A 15478-nucleotide genomic window follows, 5' to 3' on the forward strand; every position below is an offset into this window, starting at 1 on the left:
TTTTGCCTCTGGGCTGTATACCTTTCTTTATTCTACATATCATACTTTCCTTCTTACTCTTCGGCTGACTGTGTGGCTATATGATTAGCCCCTGGAATCTTTCTGTTCTTCTTTACTTGCTCTTCTTTCTTCTTTTTTTGAATCTAGATTTCTCCTGTTTACTCTCTCTGCCTTGCGACCCTGCCTATTTCTCTCTCCTGTCTAGATGTCTTTGCATCATTAGGCAAATATTCCATAGCATCAACAAATGTAACACATTTTAAACTAACATTCCAAAATATAACTTTTTCTTGTTTAGTTCTAGTTTTGCCCTTCTTTCTGTTACTTTTCAGTATCTGTAAAATATGAAACCTAAGCTGTGCTTCAGGCCTGGAGTTCTAGCTCCTCACAAACTGAGAGCATGCCTGGGCTACAAAGACAGTTAATGTCCAGCTTCAGCTACTTAATGAGACATTGTCTTAAAGTAGCAGTACCTGATGGTATACCTAAATAAGCTCAGTATGTGTAGTTTCTCCAGTAAAGGTCTTAGAATATTGTTGGATGCTTATTTGGTTTGCTTTTATGCTTAGACTTCTAAGGCTTCATTCATTGCTAACTGACTTAATTGGCCAGTATTGAGAGATTTAAGAGGAGCTCTGTTCTATTATTGACTTTTTTTGTGTATTTTTGACACTGAGCTCATTGTTGAAAGGAAGATCATTTTAAAGCACTCCACAAACTTCTGTGGAGTTATTTTCTACTTTTAATGTGTATATATTTTTTTAAAATTTTGCTTAATCTGACCATAGCGATCAAAAGCAGCTTGCTTTGAACATGAACAGTTGTATCCCATGCACCTTCCAAATGTTAATGAACTTTCTGAGGAAATATAATGAAGACCAGTTGTGCTTTAGGAAGATGTGAACAAATACCCACAGCTTTAAGAAGGGAGTCTGCTGTTCTGTGGTCCATGAAGAAAATGGAAAAATTATATCAGGAATTTTAATGCATTTTTATTAGTGGTGTTTTTGCAGTTTTCCTATTCCTTTCTGCAATAACCATATTTCCAAAGTCAAAAAATAAATATAAGTGTTACTGTGGTGATTTAGGGTTCCCTTTAGTGAGTTCTTATTCTCCTGGTTAATAAAAACGACTGAAAAATGGATTGGAAATCATGATGATCATTTTATTAGCATCTGAAAGAAAAACAATAGAACAGGCAAACTGAAAATTCCAGCAGCTGCCAAGAAGAGGGAACTGCAGAAGAGGAAGACAGAGAATCATGCCTTATACGTTAGGGTCTAAGGAAACAGACAGGTTCAACCATGGAGGTCAGCAAGCAGCTGCATTGCAGAATGGAGCAGGTCACGTGTGATTCAGAGAGTCAAAATGTCCAGAAGGTCATTGAAAGAGACTTTTTAATAATAAAGGAAAAAGTCCTCCCCAGAATAAAGAGCAGGAGTGGGTTAAGCTATGAGATCAGAAGTTCCATGAATAGTGTTATTGTGAAAGTCAAGGGAAACATAAAGATAGTATTTCCTTATTTCTGCAAATGTAGATCTCTGAATGTAGATCTCAGACTAGAAATGGGGTAATTGTCCACTCCACCAAGAAATGCTTGTCTATGCTACAGCAAAGTGTCACAGGCTTTTGTTTGTAGGCTAGGAAGAATGCCTATTACAAATGGTGTCTGAGACTTTCTCTGTGCAAGTTGAGATGTAGTTAGATCTAAGTACGAACGTCTCTAGTTACCATGGTTATATCCTGTGAAGTATGAGTGGTCCTGAGGCATCTATCAGTGATGCTGATGTGCTCTTTCTGCCCTGCTGGAAAACAATTGGTTTTCCCTTATTGATGGAGCAGCAGAGCAAAGATAGCCCGATAAGAATCTTTTTTCATATTCTTTAAGAAATGTAGTCGTTACGAAAAAGATTGGATTTAAGTAATAACTATTTACAAGAATGTCAGCAGGCCTAGGAATCAGAGTCTTAATGCTCTGTATCCATAATGAAAAAAATAAAGTCAAACCACCAGCCATCTTCCAAATACCCTTTTACATTCTGTACAAAGCAAGCCTTCACTTTAGAGGTGCTGACACCAAAGATCTGTTTGGTAAGGTGATTGTGCTGAAAAGTCCAGCAAAAACTTTAATTTTTTTTTTTTTTTTTTTTTTTTTTTTTTTTTTTTTGCTTTTTCGAGACAGGGTTTCTCTGCAGCTTTAGAGCCTGTCCTGGAGCTAGCTCTTGTAGACCGGGCTAGTCTGGAACTCACAGAGATCCGCCTGCCTCTGCCTCCCGAGTGCTGGGATTAAAGGCGTGTGCCACCACCCACCACCGCCCAGCTCAGCAAAAACTTTAAAGTAAGAAATGGGTTAATACAGATAGGACAGATTATCTTCAAAGCCCAAATGACATTACATATAGATCAACTAGAATCAACTTTCCAAACAACTGTTACCACATGAAAACTAACAAAGAATAAAAGTCTTTATTTATTATTAAAAGCCTGTATTATCTATTCTCATGTTCTCTTTTGATATTCAATATTGACTTTAAAGTACACTTTAAGAATTAACTCATAATTTAAGTTTAGTGTTCATGGATAAAAGCATGCATAACATTAGGTAATGAAGTTTCATGAAATGAACACACCAATATAAAAAATTCTGAAGAAGGTATCAGCATATCAACTGACCCTCTGTTGTTCAGAACCCATGCTTGCAGCAAGTCCCATGCAGTTAAACACCCTCCCACCCAAGTCTAACTTCGTAGTATGATGGAGTCACTGAGAGTTAAACAGCATGTCTTGTATTCCTCGTTAATGATGTTGGCTCATCTCTTTGTTGTGCTCATGGAAGTCCCCTATTCTTGGGTGCAGCAGTGTTTAATTTATTTTTCTTGTTTTGTTATGTAAGTATTCATTCTATTGTGTGTGGTATCTGAATGACTGTCAATAAAGAACTGTTCTATACACCTCTTCAAAGTATTTATGCATTTCTGATGGTTGTATTTGAGTGCAGGCCTTCATCTTTAGTAGGCTCCCCAGCATTTCTTGATGCCCTTGTCTCTTCTGGCCATGTCATGCTCCACCGTGCTCCACATCGCTTCAGCACTTTCTAATGGCTCTCAACGTGGGAGAGTGGACTTTCCTCATACTTAGATTTTCTTTGCTCTCATGTTCATTGAAGTTGAGCCTATCATTGTATGCTTATTCAACATCTTCATATGTTGTTTCCTTTTAATTTTGTTTATACTGTCTTCTCATAAATAGTCCCTATTCTATTCATCATTTACTTTATAAAATCTTTGGCTCAGTTTAAATTTTATGCCTGCTCCAAATGTGTGCATATATCTTTCTGTGTCTCTTCTTAGAAAACTTTGTTTCATTGTTAGGTTTAAAATACCTCAGGTTGATTTTCTAAAAGAAGACTGTGTCTGGTGGTCAAGATTCAGTTCCTTCCCTACTTGTATCCATCAGTATTCATTAAAAAGCATCTTTTTAAAAATGTACTTTACAAATATTTGATCTTAGATAGCAAAACGCTGTTTATGTTTTGTTTTTTTTTTTTTGTTTTTGTTTTTGTTTTTGCGGGATGGGGATGGCTCCTAAAGAAGCAGTTTTTCGAAAAAGTAAAAATAATCAAGATTTTAGGGCTTTTATTGTTTTTTTGTGTAAAAAATGGGGGAAAAACAAAAAAGCAAAATTTTAATCTGAAGACTTTTTTTGCTATAATCATTAGATTAGATTGTTAGTTTAGTATGTGTACAGAGTCTACTCCCTCATCTTTCCTCAAGTATCTTCTATTTTTATCATGAATTCCCTTTTAATCAACTGTAGGTTATGTAAAATAAACTCCTACAACTTAACAGAAAAAAAGTAGCAGTTTTTCCATCTCTGTTTGCCTCTCTGTGTCTCATTGCCACTGTGTTAATGTGAAGGAGATAAGCTTGTTTGTGTTCTTTTGAAAATTATTTTATATTTAATCTTAGTTATTAATAGTGAGGTTTCAAATCTGTTTGTTTCTACTGCAGCAATGCCCTGTGGAGTTTTGACTGAGGTTATTCAATCTATAGATCAATTTAAGGAGAAGTGACAACCTTATAATACTAAGTCTGCCAGCCCACTGGAAGGTTATATATCTCCTTAGGACGTTGCTATTTCTGATTCTGCATGTGCATTGACCTTGCTCTTCTTCTGTTAGCTCCCCACTCCCAAGTGTTTCATATTTGCAGATACCATTACGTCATGCAGAATCTTAGAGTTTTAGATTCTAGTCCAGGTTTGTAATGCTATTTCGAGAAATGATGAAAATGTTTAACATTGAACCCTTAATGCCAGTAATTAGATAAAAACTAGTTTATATAGTAATGTGCTGTGAATATGTTTACATGATAAATATCATTCTGTGCAATTCCAGTTGCTGTAATAAAGTCTTTCTGTCATTAAACATGAATTTATTTGCTTTTGGTTTGGTGGTATTACACATAGCACTGCCTTAATGAGGCAGGTAGGTGAGACTTTACACTACGTGCTAAGTGCTTTTTTAGACCAGCGTTTCTTAGACAGAATCTCATGGAAGTAGACTCTGATGCTGCACAAGCTTTGAACCTTGTTACCAGTTTGCCCTCTAGAAATGCTGTGTAAATTCTCCTCTTACCGCGTATGTCTGCTATTTCCTGTTTCCAGACACCATTGCCCTCGTTCATCGTCACACCTTTGTTACGTGAAATTTCCTTCCAAGTGCTGCACGTAAAACACAGAACCTTGGATAAACTAGACGTTTCATGAAAATGTTTTGCTTTCCTTTTTTTCTGGACTGGTTTCCTAACATCCATCTTTTATATCTTAAAATTTCAAGGCTTTCACATTAGAAGGACACATGCTTCCTCTTTCACACAGGTGACAGCCTAGCTGACTGAGTCACCTCTCAATTGCTGACCCACTGACCCCCTTTCCATTTTGTCTTTTTGTGCTAACTGACCTCATTTCCTTATTCTTTCTCCAATAATGTTTATTTTTTCTGTACAGGTTAAGATATGGTATCTAAACAGCATGATATCACGGCCTTGTTTAGCATGTTGTTTTGTCTGAGGCATTATATGGAACAACTTTCCCCTTTTGTAAGAGATTTCTGTATTGCATATGAGCAATGGTAAAGCTATGAAGGAATCATTGCTCTTATCCTTACTAAGATTCTAAAGGTGCTGAGGTCATACTGTGGAACCAGTTGTCTAGATCCCCACTGGTCTTTCTACTTGTCTTGTGTATTAAGCATCACTTGTGTTTGGTCTGGAAAAAATGGCACTGCAGACAAAAGCACTTAATGTCAGTCTGATCACCTGAACTTTATCCCCATGACCAGTATTGTGGAAGGAGAGAACTAATTCTGGCAATACACACGCATACATAAAGATGTGCTCCCATGCATAAACACAGAAAAAACATGTAATAAAATAAAAATAAGTATTTCAGTATATTTTTATGGTATTTACCTGCAGCTAATGAGATTTATGATGAATGACAAGTGGCAAATGGAGATTAAATTTTCTGTAGTGTTGTGAGACACTGAAGCTCAAGTTGGCCCATTTATGCCGCTCTGTTCCCTTGTTTCTCTTCTCTCTCTTTGCCTCTGGTCATTGTCAAGACACACAAGTTTACATTTTTTCAGTGAAACATTTTGCCATCAATATTTTCTCCCTCTGGCTTCATCTTGTGGCCACTGATGCTCGCCTTTGTGAAGAAGCCCAGGGCACAATTTTTTTGAATTTGAGAACACAGTCTTCTTTTCTTGCTCATAAGGACAACTTTGCACTCTACTTCAGTTCTTCCCATTCTGCCCCACTCTTCCTCCCACTCCCTGGACTTGGCCTCTGCTGAGCCCACAGAAGTGGAGGAATACTTATAGTAATGGTTCTGTGTGATAAACCAGCCAAATAATGCTCTGCTTTTCCAGCCTTCATTACCCACTTTAAAGAAGGTTCCAATGAATATGTACTTGGAGCCTTAGGGTTTATCATAAATGAATTATGATGAAATCTCATTATACAACTTCTATGAAAATGTGTCTTTTTATGTTGAAATTATTGCTCTGCATTTGTATGGTGCATCAAAATTATATTTTTCTCTGGAAAATCATGAAATATTCAAAATAGGTTATAATCTGTGTGAATTTTAAGTGTCAGATAGTGATAACTTTAAGGTAACCTATTAAAATGTTTATCAGAGCCATTTTGTTTTGACTTTTATACTTTACATACACAAAAGACAGAAGTTTTCCATTCATCCACTTTATTCATGCAACTTATGCTTTTTAAGTAAAGTACCATGGTGCTCTTCCAGAAAAAAAAAAAAAAAGGTCTATCTGTATCATTCTGAAATTAGGAGTCCTTTCACCAACGTTTGTCCTCTGCTTATTATGTATGAGTTTTGTTTTTTGTGTCTGGTCAGTACTGGAAGCTATTGAAAATGATTAGGTGCCTCTTGGGCAGACTTCCATTGTCACTGCCATGTAGCTGGCCTGACGGCATCTGTACGCTCCTATAAGTCAATAGCTTCCCAATATTACTAGAATTTTTCCTTGTTCTTTTAAGGCAGCAACATTTTGTTAACCTTAATTAGAGTCTGACGTGTGTTTCTCTTAAATGGCATCTGATGTGGTGTCTCCCTTCAGTTCTCTGTGGTTTCCTGTTTTTTTCTCATACATAGAGAAAAGTCTTTTGAGGTATTAAGCATCTTAGCTTTCTTCTCTAATGCCTCACGAAGCCCATAATTCTCTGCAAGTCCAGTGTCTTCTGACCTGTCTTGCCATTTCTTTTATACTGCTTTCTTACACAGTGTAATTCCTCCAGGTCTTGTTGGTTGAGGGTTCAATCAGAAGAGTTTTCTGTTTCCCCACCGGTGTCCCGTAGCATTATAAATCCTGCCTCCAAAGTGTTTGTTTCCCAAGGCCAAAGGTGATCTTAGGCACTTCCAAGGTTAAGTGCCTCCAACAGCTTTGCTATTTAGGTAGATATGGCCCATCAGTGGCTTTGAGCAACTGGGAGAGTCAACACCAATTAGGAACTCATCAAAACTGTTCATTCTTGGAGACCCAACCAGATCACAGAATAATTTTGGCTCTAGATTCTCTGTGACAGGAAGCCCATTAAGCGATTTAATCTGTGCTACTATTTGACTGCTGTAGATAATGATAATAATTCAGAATATTCAAGTTGTAGCTAAACTTCATTGAGAAAATTGGTATTGAGCAAGGCCAGAGAAATTTTAACTCATTTCTGCTTATTTTCTCTAGAGACAGTGGTAAAGAAAAATCCAAGATTTAAATATGCACTATCTTTCTGGAGCATGCATATAGCTTTTGTGTTCTGTTTTGAAGACTGAAATATCAGTGTTTAAGATGTGAATAGTTCATGAGTAGGAATGTGGCATTGGGAAAGGAGGAGAGGTTGCTAAGGAACAGATAGATAATGGGTGTCACAGATTTCCATGGTGGAAAGGAGGATGGGTAAGTAGTGGAAATTACTAAGTTTGAGGAATGAGAGACAGGTCATTTCTTAATCCATTCAGGGGTCTTCTAAAGTTCTGAAATATTATGTATTGAAATTTGCTATATGGTATATAATGAAATATATTAATTGGTAGATATTGAATAAACAGATTTCTACAAGATTTATAAAAGAAGCCTTCTAGTTTGCATTCATAGGGAAGGTCAGAAAACATGTGCTTTTCACTTCTGCAAACTGCATCTGAGAGGTGGTAGGTGATTGGTCAATAGTTAAACTGCTTTGAGTATACAAAAAAAGATCACGATGCCCAACACTTTGACAAGAATGCCCTCTATTTGTTATTCTTCATAACCATGAATGGAATGAAAAACTAAGATTCCTGTTAGATGCTTAGCAAATGCAGAATAATCAAGTGAACACTTACTTAATGGAACTTGAATGAGCAATATTTTCAACTGTTCTAATGCAAATGCAATTGTGTGTGTGTGTGTGTGTGTGTGTGTGTGTGTGTCTGTTCTGGAACTCACTTTGTACACCAGGATGGCCTTAAACTCACAGAGATCCACCTGCCTCTGCTGCCCAAACTTGGATTAAAGGCATGTGCCACGCCACCTGGCTCATATCTGATACTAATAACATCATGATTTACTTCTTTCTTTCAGTGGAAGCTATATCCTTGTTGACACCTGATTCATTGAGTCATCTTTTTCCTTTGCACAGAACCATTGTACCATGGAAAGTCTTCAGACAATGCCTGCATGAGGTCCATCAGATTAGCTCTGGCCTGGAAGCAATGGCTCTAAAATCAACCATTGACTTAACTTGCAATGATTACATCTCAGTTTTTGAATTTGATATTTTTACCAGGCTATTTCAGGTAAGATATATACTTGCTTAATCCATCTATCTCCTCCTTCCCTCCAGAGCTCTGTGTATGTTTCTTTTTTTTTCACATGCATACCGAATACACAAACATATGAATAACAACTTCAGGCTTGGCAGCCAGTGATCATTCCTCTAAGTTTAGAGTGAGTCCTATGGTACAGGCTTCGAATATCAGGTCACGTGATCCTGGTAGGGTGCTTGTTAGTTTTAGTGACTCAGGGAAAGGAATTGTTTTAAATTCCCTTGTTAAGGTTTTCACTTTGTTCATCTTTAAGCCAGTGGCCAATAGATAGAAACCGTTAGAGGTGGGTGTTGGCCAGGTGCATCTCATCTGTTTGGCAATGACAATTTTTTGATCAGAAGATAAACAGCAGAGCTAGAAATAGGTCACTGATTTATTTATCTATAGTGTACAGGGTCTTATATCACTTTACAAATTGCTTTTCTCTTTGAACAAGTTTTGTTTTTAACAAAGTTTTGTTTGTAACAAAGTTTTCCATGCCAGCGAATATTCTTCATCAATATATTTTTCAATGCCTGTATAATATTCTGTCACAAATTTGTAACAATATTAATTTACAAAACTCTCATCAAAATTTGTTCCTTTATCCAGTGATAACTTGTGTTATTATCATTTTTACTTTTTAACAGTCATCATTATTTTTATATATTCAAAAGCAAGTGGCATAATACTGAAACAGTCAATTTTTTTGCTCCTTAAATATATCCAAATTGAATTCCTCTCAATGCAAAAAATTTAAATTTGTGTTTTGAATATGACTTTGCCACTGGAATGCATATGGTCTATGGGATTTAATTCAAGCACTTAGAAAGTGAAATCATCCTTTGATATGTTACAATTCTGCTTATAATAATTGTAGTGAATGTGCTAAGACTGACTAGACAACAAGCTTATTTGTGTTCTGAAAGTATTATTTTAATCTGGAATATGGTATGTTCTGGCTGTTCTATTAGTAAATAAAATATTAGAGTATGACACGGACCCCTTGCTTCCCGTGCTGTATGACTTGTGTATTTAGCTCTAGCTGCAAAGCCTAGGTGACTGATTCATTTAACCAGAAAGCACTTCGTGGAATGAACTTAACATAACTCGTTATCAGGAAGAACAACAGACTCCAGCGAAGAGCATATTTAGGGTAGATTTTACTTTATCACAATTTAAAAATCATAGCTCTACATTTTATGTGGGATAAGAAATTTGATAAAATACTGCAGAAAGTATGTGTTTGCTTTTTAAAATTTTTAGTTGCTTCATTTTCTTGATGTATATATGTTGTGAGCCTGTTTTAAAATTATTTTGATAATATAATCAAAGCCTGTAATTTTAAATGATTGTAAGAAGACTTTCAGAAAAGCATCATGCTATCCAATTCCTAATCATTTACAGCACAAAGTGCTCCAGTATTAAAGATCATTTTGCAGAACAAAGATTTCATTTGTAATGGAAATCAAGGATTCTAAATGATCAGAGTTTTTATTCATCACCTTGTGATGAAGAAAGTTTATATCATTTTCACTAATAAATATAGCTTCCCCTTAGAGTCTGTTATTCTTTACTGTTTTAGTTATTTGGTGGTGGTGGTGGTGGTGGTGGTGGTGTGTGTGTGTGTGTGTGTGTGTGTGTGTGAGAGAGAGAGAGAGAGAGAGAGAACTGTGTGTAACTTTTTAGAGTAGGCATCAAGAGCTCTAAAGCCTCTATTGTATATTAAAGGTATGCAGGCAGCTTCATTTTGGTTATATGCTTCCCCACTCTACCCATACTGCTGTTGAGCATGTGCATACATTGTCTTATTTGTAGTTAAAGATAAACAAGTAGCCTTAATATTCTGAGGTTTGATTATCCTGTGTGTATTTACTGAGGTGTGAGAAAGAAAGGAAAATCATAGGTAACATGAGAGCTGTAGACAAGTTTTTGTCCCATCAACCAGCTCCCAAATAACTCCACAGAGACTTATCATTAATTACAAATGCTTGGCCAGGAGCTGAGACTAACTAGCTCTTACAACTTAAATTAACCCATATTTCTTATTTATGCTCTTCCACGTGGTATTACCTTTTTTCAGCAAGGCATATTCATCTCTGCTTCCTCTGCATGTGGTTGGCAAATCGGCCCTTCTTCCTAGCATTCTCTCAGTCTATCTCTCTGGTCTAACCTCATTTGTTCAGCTGTTGGCTGGTTGGCTCTCTATTAAACCATTGAGAGCAAAATATCTTCAAAGTGTAAAAAAGGATTATTCCACAGCAGACAGCTATGATAACCTTTCACCTGGGCAGGTAATTGGTAATTGTTTCAAAACAGTTAATTGTGGCAGTGGCTCACCAAATCTGATTAATCCTCTAATTTCTGAGATTCTTCATTACCTCTGGTTTCTGCACTCACTATTTAAATACTTCAACCATGCTCATACCACATGTGGCTTCAAATATGAGGAAATTGCTTTTATATTTTTATTGACCTTTTAAAATTTTTATTGACCTTGATTTTTACATACAATTAAAGTTAAGTGATAATTTTTTAAATTCACTGTTATCAAAACTTATTTGTATTGCCTTTATAAAAATGTAAGTTTTTAAGTGCTTTAAGTGTATAAGCATTTGTTTTATTATAACTTGATGATAGTGGATCAGTAGTAAATAATTCTTACAGTCCTGTATTATTGGGAACTTAGAGTTTTCCATATCATCTGAAAGTGGATGAGGTACTCTTGGGGTTTGTGGTCTGAAGTAGAAAGAGCAACATGGCTGTTTAGGAAGCAGTGAAAAGATGCCAAGTGATGAAGGGGAGAAAGGTGCAGGAGTGATAGGACTAAGAGACCTTTCCTTCCTCTGCTCTCATCCCTAAGTTCACAGGGAACTTACTAAATGCCGGAGAGTCTGGGAAAGAAATGACTGTGTTGTGTGGTCTTCCTCCACTTCCTCTTCTTTTCGACCTTTGTCCTTCTCTTTTTTCTCTTTAAGTCAGTGGGAGAAGCTGGGATAGTAAGGTATTAGAGTCATGCAGTGTATACCTGAATCTTTCTCCCTATTCCAAAGCTGCCACTTGGTTTCTGTCCCCATTTCCCTACTGCTGGAAAAGCCCGTGTCCTTGAAATACAGAACACTGCATTAGTGTGTCTGTGGGAGCATGGTGGTGGAATATGGAAGGAATATCCTAGTCATGGTGGAACATCTAGCAGTAATAGAATGGAAAAGCATCTAAGAGGAAGGAAGCCGTTAGTGATAGCGAGGTTTCCAGAGAGTTTCTGTGTAGAATAGCTGAGTCTCCCCTTCAACAGATGTTGGTTCATCTCTTGAATTCACTTCAGTATATTCTGTTATTGTTTAATAGCCTCCCACTAATTTTGTAAGGAAAAAAGATCTCCTTCAATTCTAGACAAATGAGTTATAAAAATAATTAGTTAAAGAATTATTGTCACCAAAGTATTTATTTTGCTTTCTTTAAGCCAGGGAAGGGGTGGGGTTGTGGCTGTGCTGGGTGGGTTGTACGCACATCGGCACAGACTCATCCTATCACGTAAATATTTCTGCAGTAAGCAGCTGGCCCTCTGGCTTAATATCTCTGAGCATGGCTTTAGCCTTCAGTTTCATCTTGTTTTTTAGTTATATTTGAGCTGTTAATTGGTTCTCGTTAAAGTTTTGGATTAAAACAACATATTTCAAGAATTTGTGTGGACGTTAATGGAAGCAGCTCCAGTATTTCTTTGATATTCCCTTTTGCCTTGTCCTTCTCGGATGGTGGAGCAAAGCAATGCAATGAGAACCAAAATGTCTAGCACGGCAGTAATTTCTCCGTTGCCTTTTGACATGTGCTGATACTTTTTCCAAGGATTGTTTTATGCAATTTCAGTCAAGCCTTAAGAAGAAAATTAAAAACATGCCGTAGTTTTCAAGTGCAGAGCCGGCGTCTGTATTGCTGGGGTACTCAGTCTGCCTTTCTAACCCAATTAGATGTGTCACTGTGATGAGGAAATTCTCTAAAGACGTTTCTTGTTAAGTCAAAAAGGCTAAAAAGCTCTTTAGTACTAAATCATTCTTTCTTGTTATCCTCATTGCAAAGGACACCTGGTCCTTGCAGAATTCTTCCTTATATATTTGAAACTTGCTTTACAATGAAGAGCAAGAACAAGTTTCAAAACAAATGAAAGCCCGAACTCTCCTACAGTAATCAAGTCTCAGATGCCAGTTTCAGCAGCTTGAAGTTGGTGACTTGAAACACCTCCTTTTTTTTCTACATAGATGATTTGAGTGAAGAATCTGGCAGAACAGATGGAGTATGCTGCCAATTCTTTGGAATAAATGTAGCTTCAGTCTTGAAAGTATTGCAGGGATGATTCATCCACACCCTGCAGCAAAGCTGCCTGTTACTCACCGCCTTTTTTCTTGTGCCACGATACCTGGAGAGACACCTAATTAGATTAAGAGAGATTGATATGAAACACATGTTTTTGTGAAAAGTTTTCTTCTCTCTGAACCTGTTTTCAAACCATAAGCCTTTTGCCAGGTCCATAGCAGAGCTAGGATAAAGCAAGTGTGGGGGCAGGAGCCTGTTACCTTGAAAAGACCCGCCCCCTCTAAAGCAGTCCTGCACACATGTAATTATCGCAGCTTGATTACTATGTATCTGATGGTACTTCAGTGACAGTGATCCAAGCCTGAGCCGCACAGGAATGCTCCTTGGCCTTACATGACTTGTGGTTATTGTGTAACCTTTTCCACAACACTTAACTTTAGTAACATGGTTTCCTATTTTATGAGGGATCTGAGCAAGGAGCAGCCATGCACAAAACAGATGGGGAAGAAGAGGACTCTGTCAAGAGCTAACAGCTCTAAGTAGGAGAGCCTAAAGGGCCTCCTTGAGGAAGGGGTGGATATTCAGGTGGGGCTACAGGAAAGTCAAAGTGACGGCAGTGAGTACAGAAAGGCACCTGGGGATCAAAGCCTAGGACCAGTTGCTTCCATATTCCATTTGGTGGTGATCATAAATTCTCTGTTGGGGATATACTCTGTAAGGAACACCTTGTTTTCCTTTTGTCCTCTCTATTCCTAAGAACCTTTTTTTTTTTTTTTGCTTAAACAAATTTCTGTAAAACAAAATAAGCTATTGCCTGTTTTTGCTGTTATTTATCAAAGAGTGACCTAAGACTCATACACCGTATTGACTTAAAGATATAGAAGAGACTTTTCTTTCTCTAAGTATGTGAAACAATGTCATTGGTGTGTATCTTTTGGGTAATCCCTTTCCATTTATTTATGTGTTTAGCCCTGGGGCTCTATTTTACGGAATTGGAATTTCTTAGCTGTGACACATCCGGGGTACATGGCATTTCTCACTTACGATGAAGTTAAAGCACGGCTACAGAAATACAGCGCCAAGCCTGGAAGGTAAGATTCTAGCACTAATACTCGGTGTTGTGCTTAAAAAGAAAGCTCCTTGCAGGTTTATTCTTAGGAAAATTGGCCATAGCCTTAAAAGGCAAGATGGCATGGGAAAACTGGCAGACTAAAAGGGTACATTTTGATTGCGTCCTTAAATTGGTTTATTGACTTTTAGCGTTGCTGTTAACTAGAAAGTGATGTTAATAAATATCAGGATTATGTAACTCTTGCTTTTCCTTCTCAACTTTGTGTGGGATGTTTTTATATTAGTTGTGTTATGTACACAGTATTCCACTTTAAACTGAAGTACACTGAGCTGATTTAAACTGATTGAACATTCAAATATTGTGTTGAAGATAAAATCAAGTAGTTTAGTTTTCTGTGCAATATTTTACAACAATCTTGAATAGTTTCAGGTAACTTCAATGATGAAATGTAGAATAGTGTATAAATACATATAAATATATATTTATGCAATAAGTACATAAAAGCATATTACAGTTCAATCCCATACCCTTGTCAGTTTATCTTGACCCACGTCTTTGTAGCTTCAAAGTTTTTGTTTTGCTTTTCAGATGATTGATCTGAGTAACTGTTGGAGTTGTGGTGTCTAGTTAGTTCTTTTGGCATGGGTCAAGAAATCACCCCTCACTATGCCTAATAAAAGACTTGAAATCTTTCTCTCCCCTGCTCAGTATATGTTCCTGTGTGTGGCATCTAGACATGTGCTAGGCACACAGTAAGCCTTTGGGCACAGACATCTAAACCACAGCAGGCAAAGTCCTAGGTACAATGTCAGTGGCCTTAGAGACTTTCTTTGGAAGTCTTTAATTTTAATATCTCTGTCACTGTATCAATAGGTTGTTCCAATTTATGGGAGAACTTTGTCTTTATTTAAGTGTCCCTTTTCTACTAAGATGGGCTTAAATTGACACAGAAGACTTGTGCTTGCTTGTCCTTTAATACAGTCGTCTTAAGTCAGAGCCAACAGGTTTAGTTTCTTTTCTGGTAATGAAAATGCTCATGTTTTTTGAACATTTAACATGGTATCTTCAAAGGAACCAGTGGCACAGAAACAATTAGGTTTTATCGAAGACCTCGCTGTAGGGAAGTTAACTGTTCTGACCCAGAGCCATGGTCAGGTAATATGTATATCACCCAAACCTTAGACGAATCATTTTGCTTCATTCAAGGTTCACTCCTCGTAATAATCCATAGATAGTAATTGTCATATATGAGGTGGGATTTGGATGCTTACAGTCTGTTTAGAAATTCTCCTTAAGAACAGATGATTACTTGCTTTGTGAAATGTCAATCTGACCACCCTTTCTCTTAGAAAGTATTTTTTCTCTGGCTTCACAATATGTAAAACATTGAAGTCCACTCCAAGGAAATTTGACTGCCTTTAGTAGTGCATTACCTGGATCACAACCAATCAAACACTAGCTTCCTGCCTTGAAAGAGTATTTACCCAGCATGCTTAAGGTCCTGGGTGTGGTTCTCAGCACCCCTCCAAAGAACTGAGAGTCGAAAGAATTAATATTTTCAGTGACTTTTAGGCTCAAGAATGACTTTGAATCATGAGCCACCCTGTGAAAGCGAAAGATTTATCTGATTGCGATAACCATGCCCTTTTGGAGAGCCAGGTGCTAAAGGAGAAAGTGCGCGTTTACTTCTTCCTAAAGGAGGCAGCACTAGCTACCCACAGGAGG

General features: G+C 37.2%; 1 protein-coding gene and 1 long non-coding RNA gene across 4 annotated transcripts in view; one reads left to right on the top strand and one right to left on the bottom strand.

The window, feature by feature from the left end:
* Cblb (Cbl proto-oncogene B) overlaps window positions 1-15478 on the top strand; it is a 179982-nt gene that overhangs the window by 93284 nt on the left and 71220 nt on the right. For all 3 annotated transcript variants that reach the window (XM_038344773.1, XM_038344776.1, XM_038344775.1), the window contains exons 5-6: window positions 8205-8361; window positions 13651-13772. In XM_038344773.1, coding sequence (XP_038200701.1) covers window positions 8205-8361; window positions 13651-13772 — 279 coding nt within the window. The remainder of the gene's footprint in view (window positions 1-8204; window positions 8362-13650; window positions 13773-15478) is intronic.
* LOC119824572 overlaps window positions 11797-15478 on the bottom strand; it is a 74307-nt gene continuing 70625 nt past the window's right edge. Inside the window, exon 6 of the long non-coding RNA XR_005287114.1 lies at window positions 11797-12796. This is a non-coding gene — a long non-coding RNA (uncharacterized LOC119824572). The remainder of the gene's footprint in view (window positions 12797-15478) is intronic.

The sequence above is a fragment of the Arvicola amphibius genome, chromosome 10 (assembly GCF_903992535.2).
Source record: "Arvicola amphibius chromosome 10, mArvAmp1.2, whole genome shotgun sequence".
Classification (NCBI taxonomy): domain Eukaryota; kingdom Metazoa; phylum Chordata; class Mammalia; order Rodentia; family Cricetidae; genus Arvicola; species Arvicola amphibius.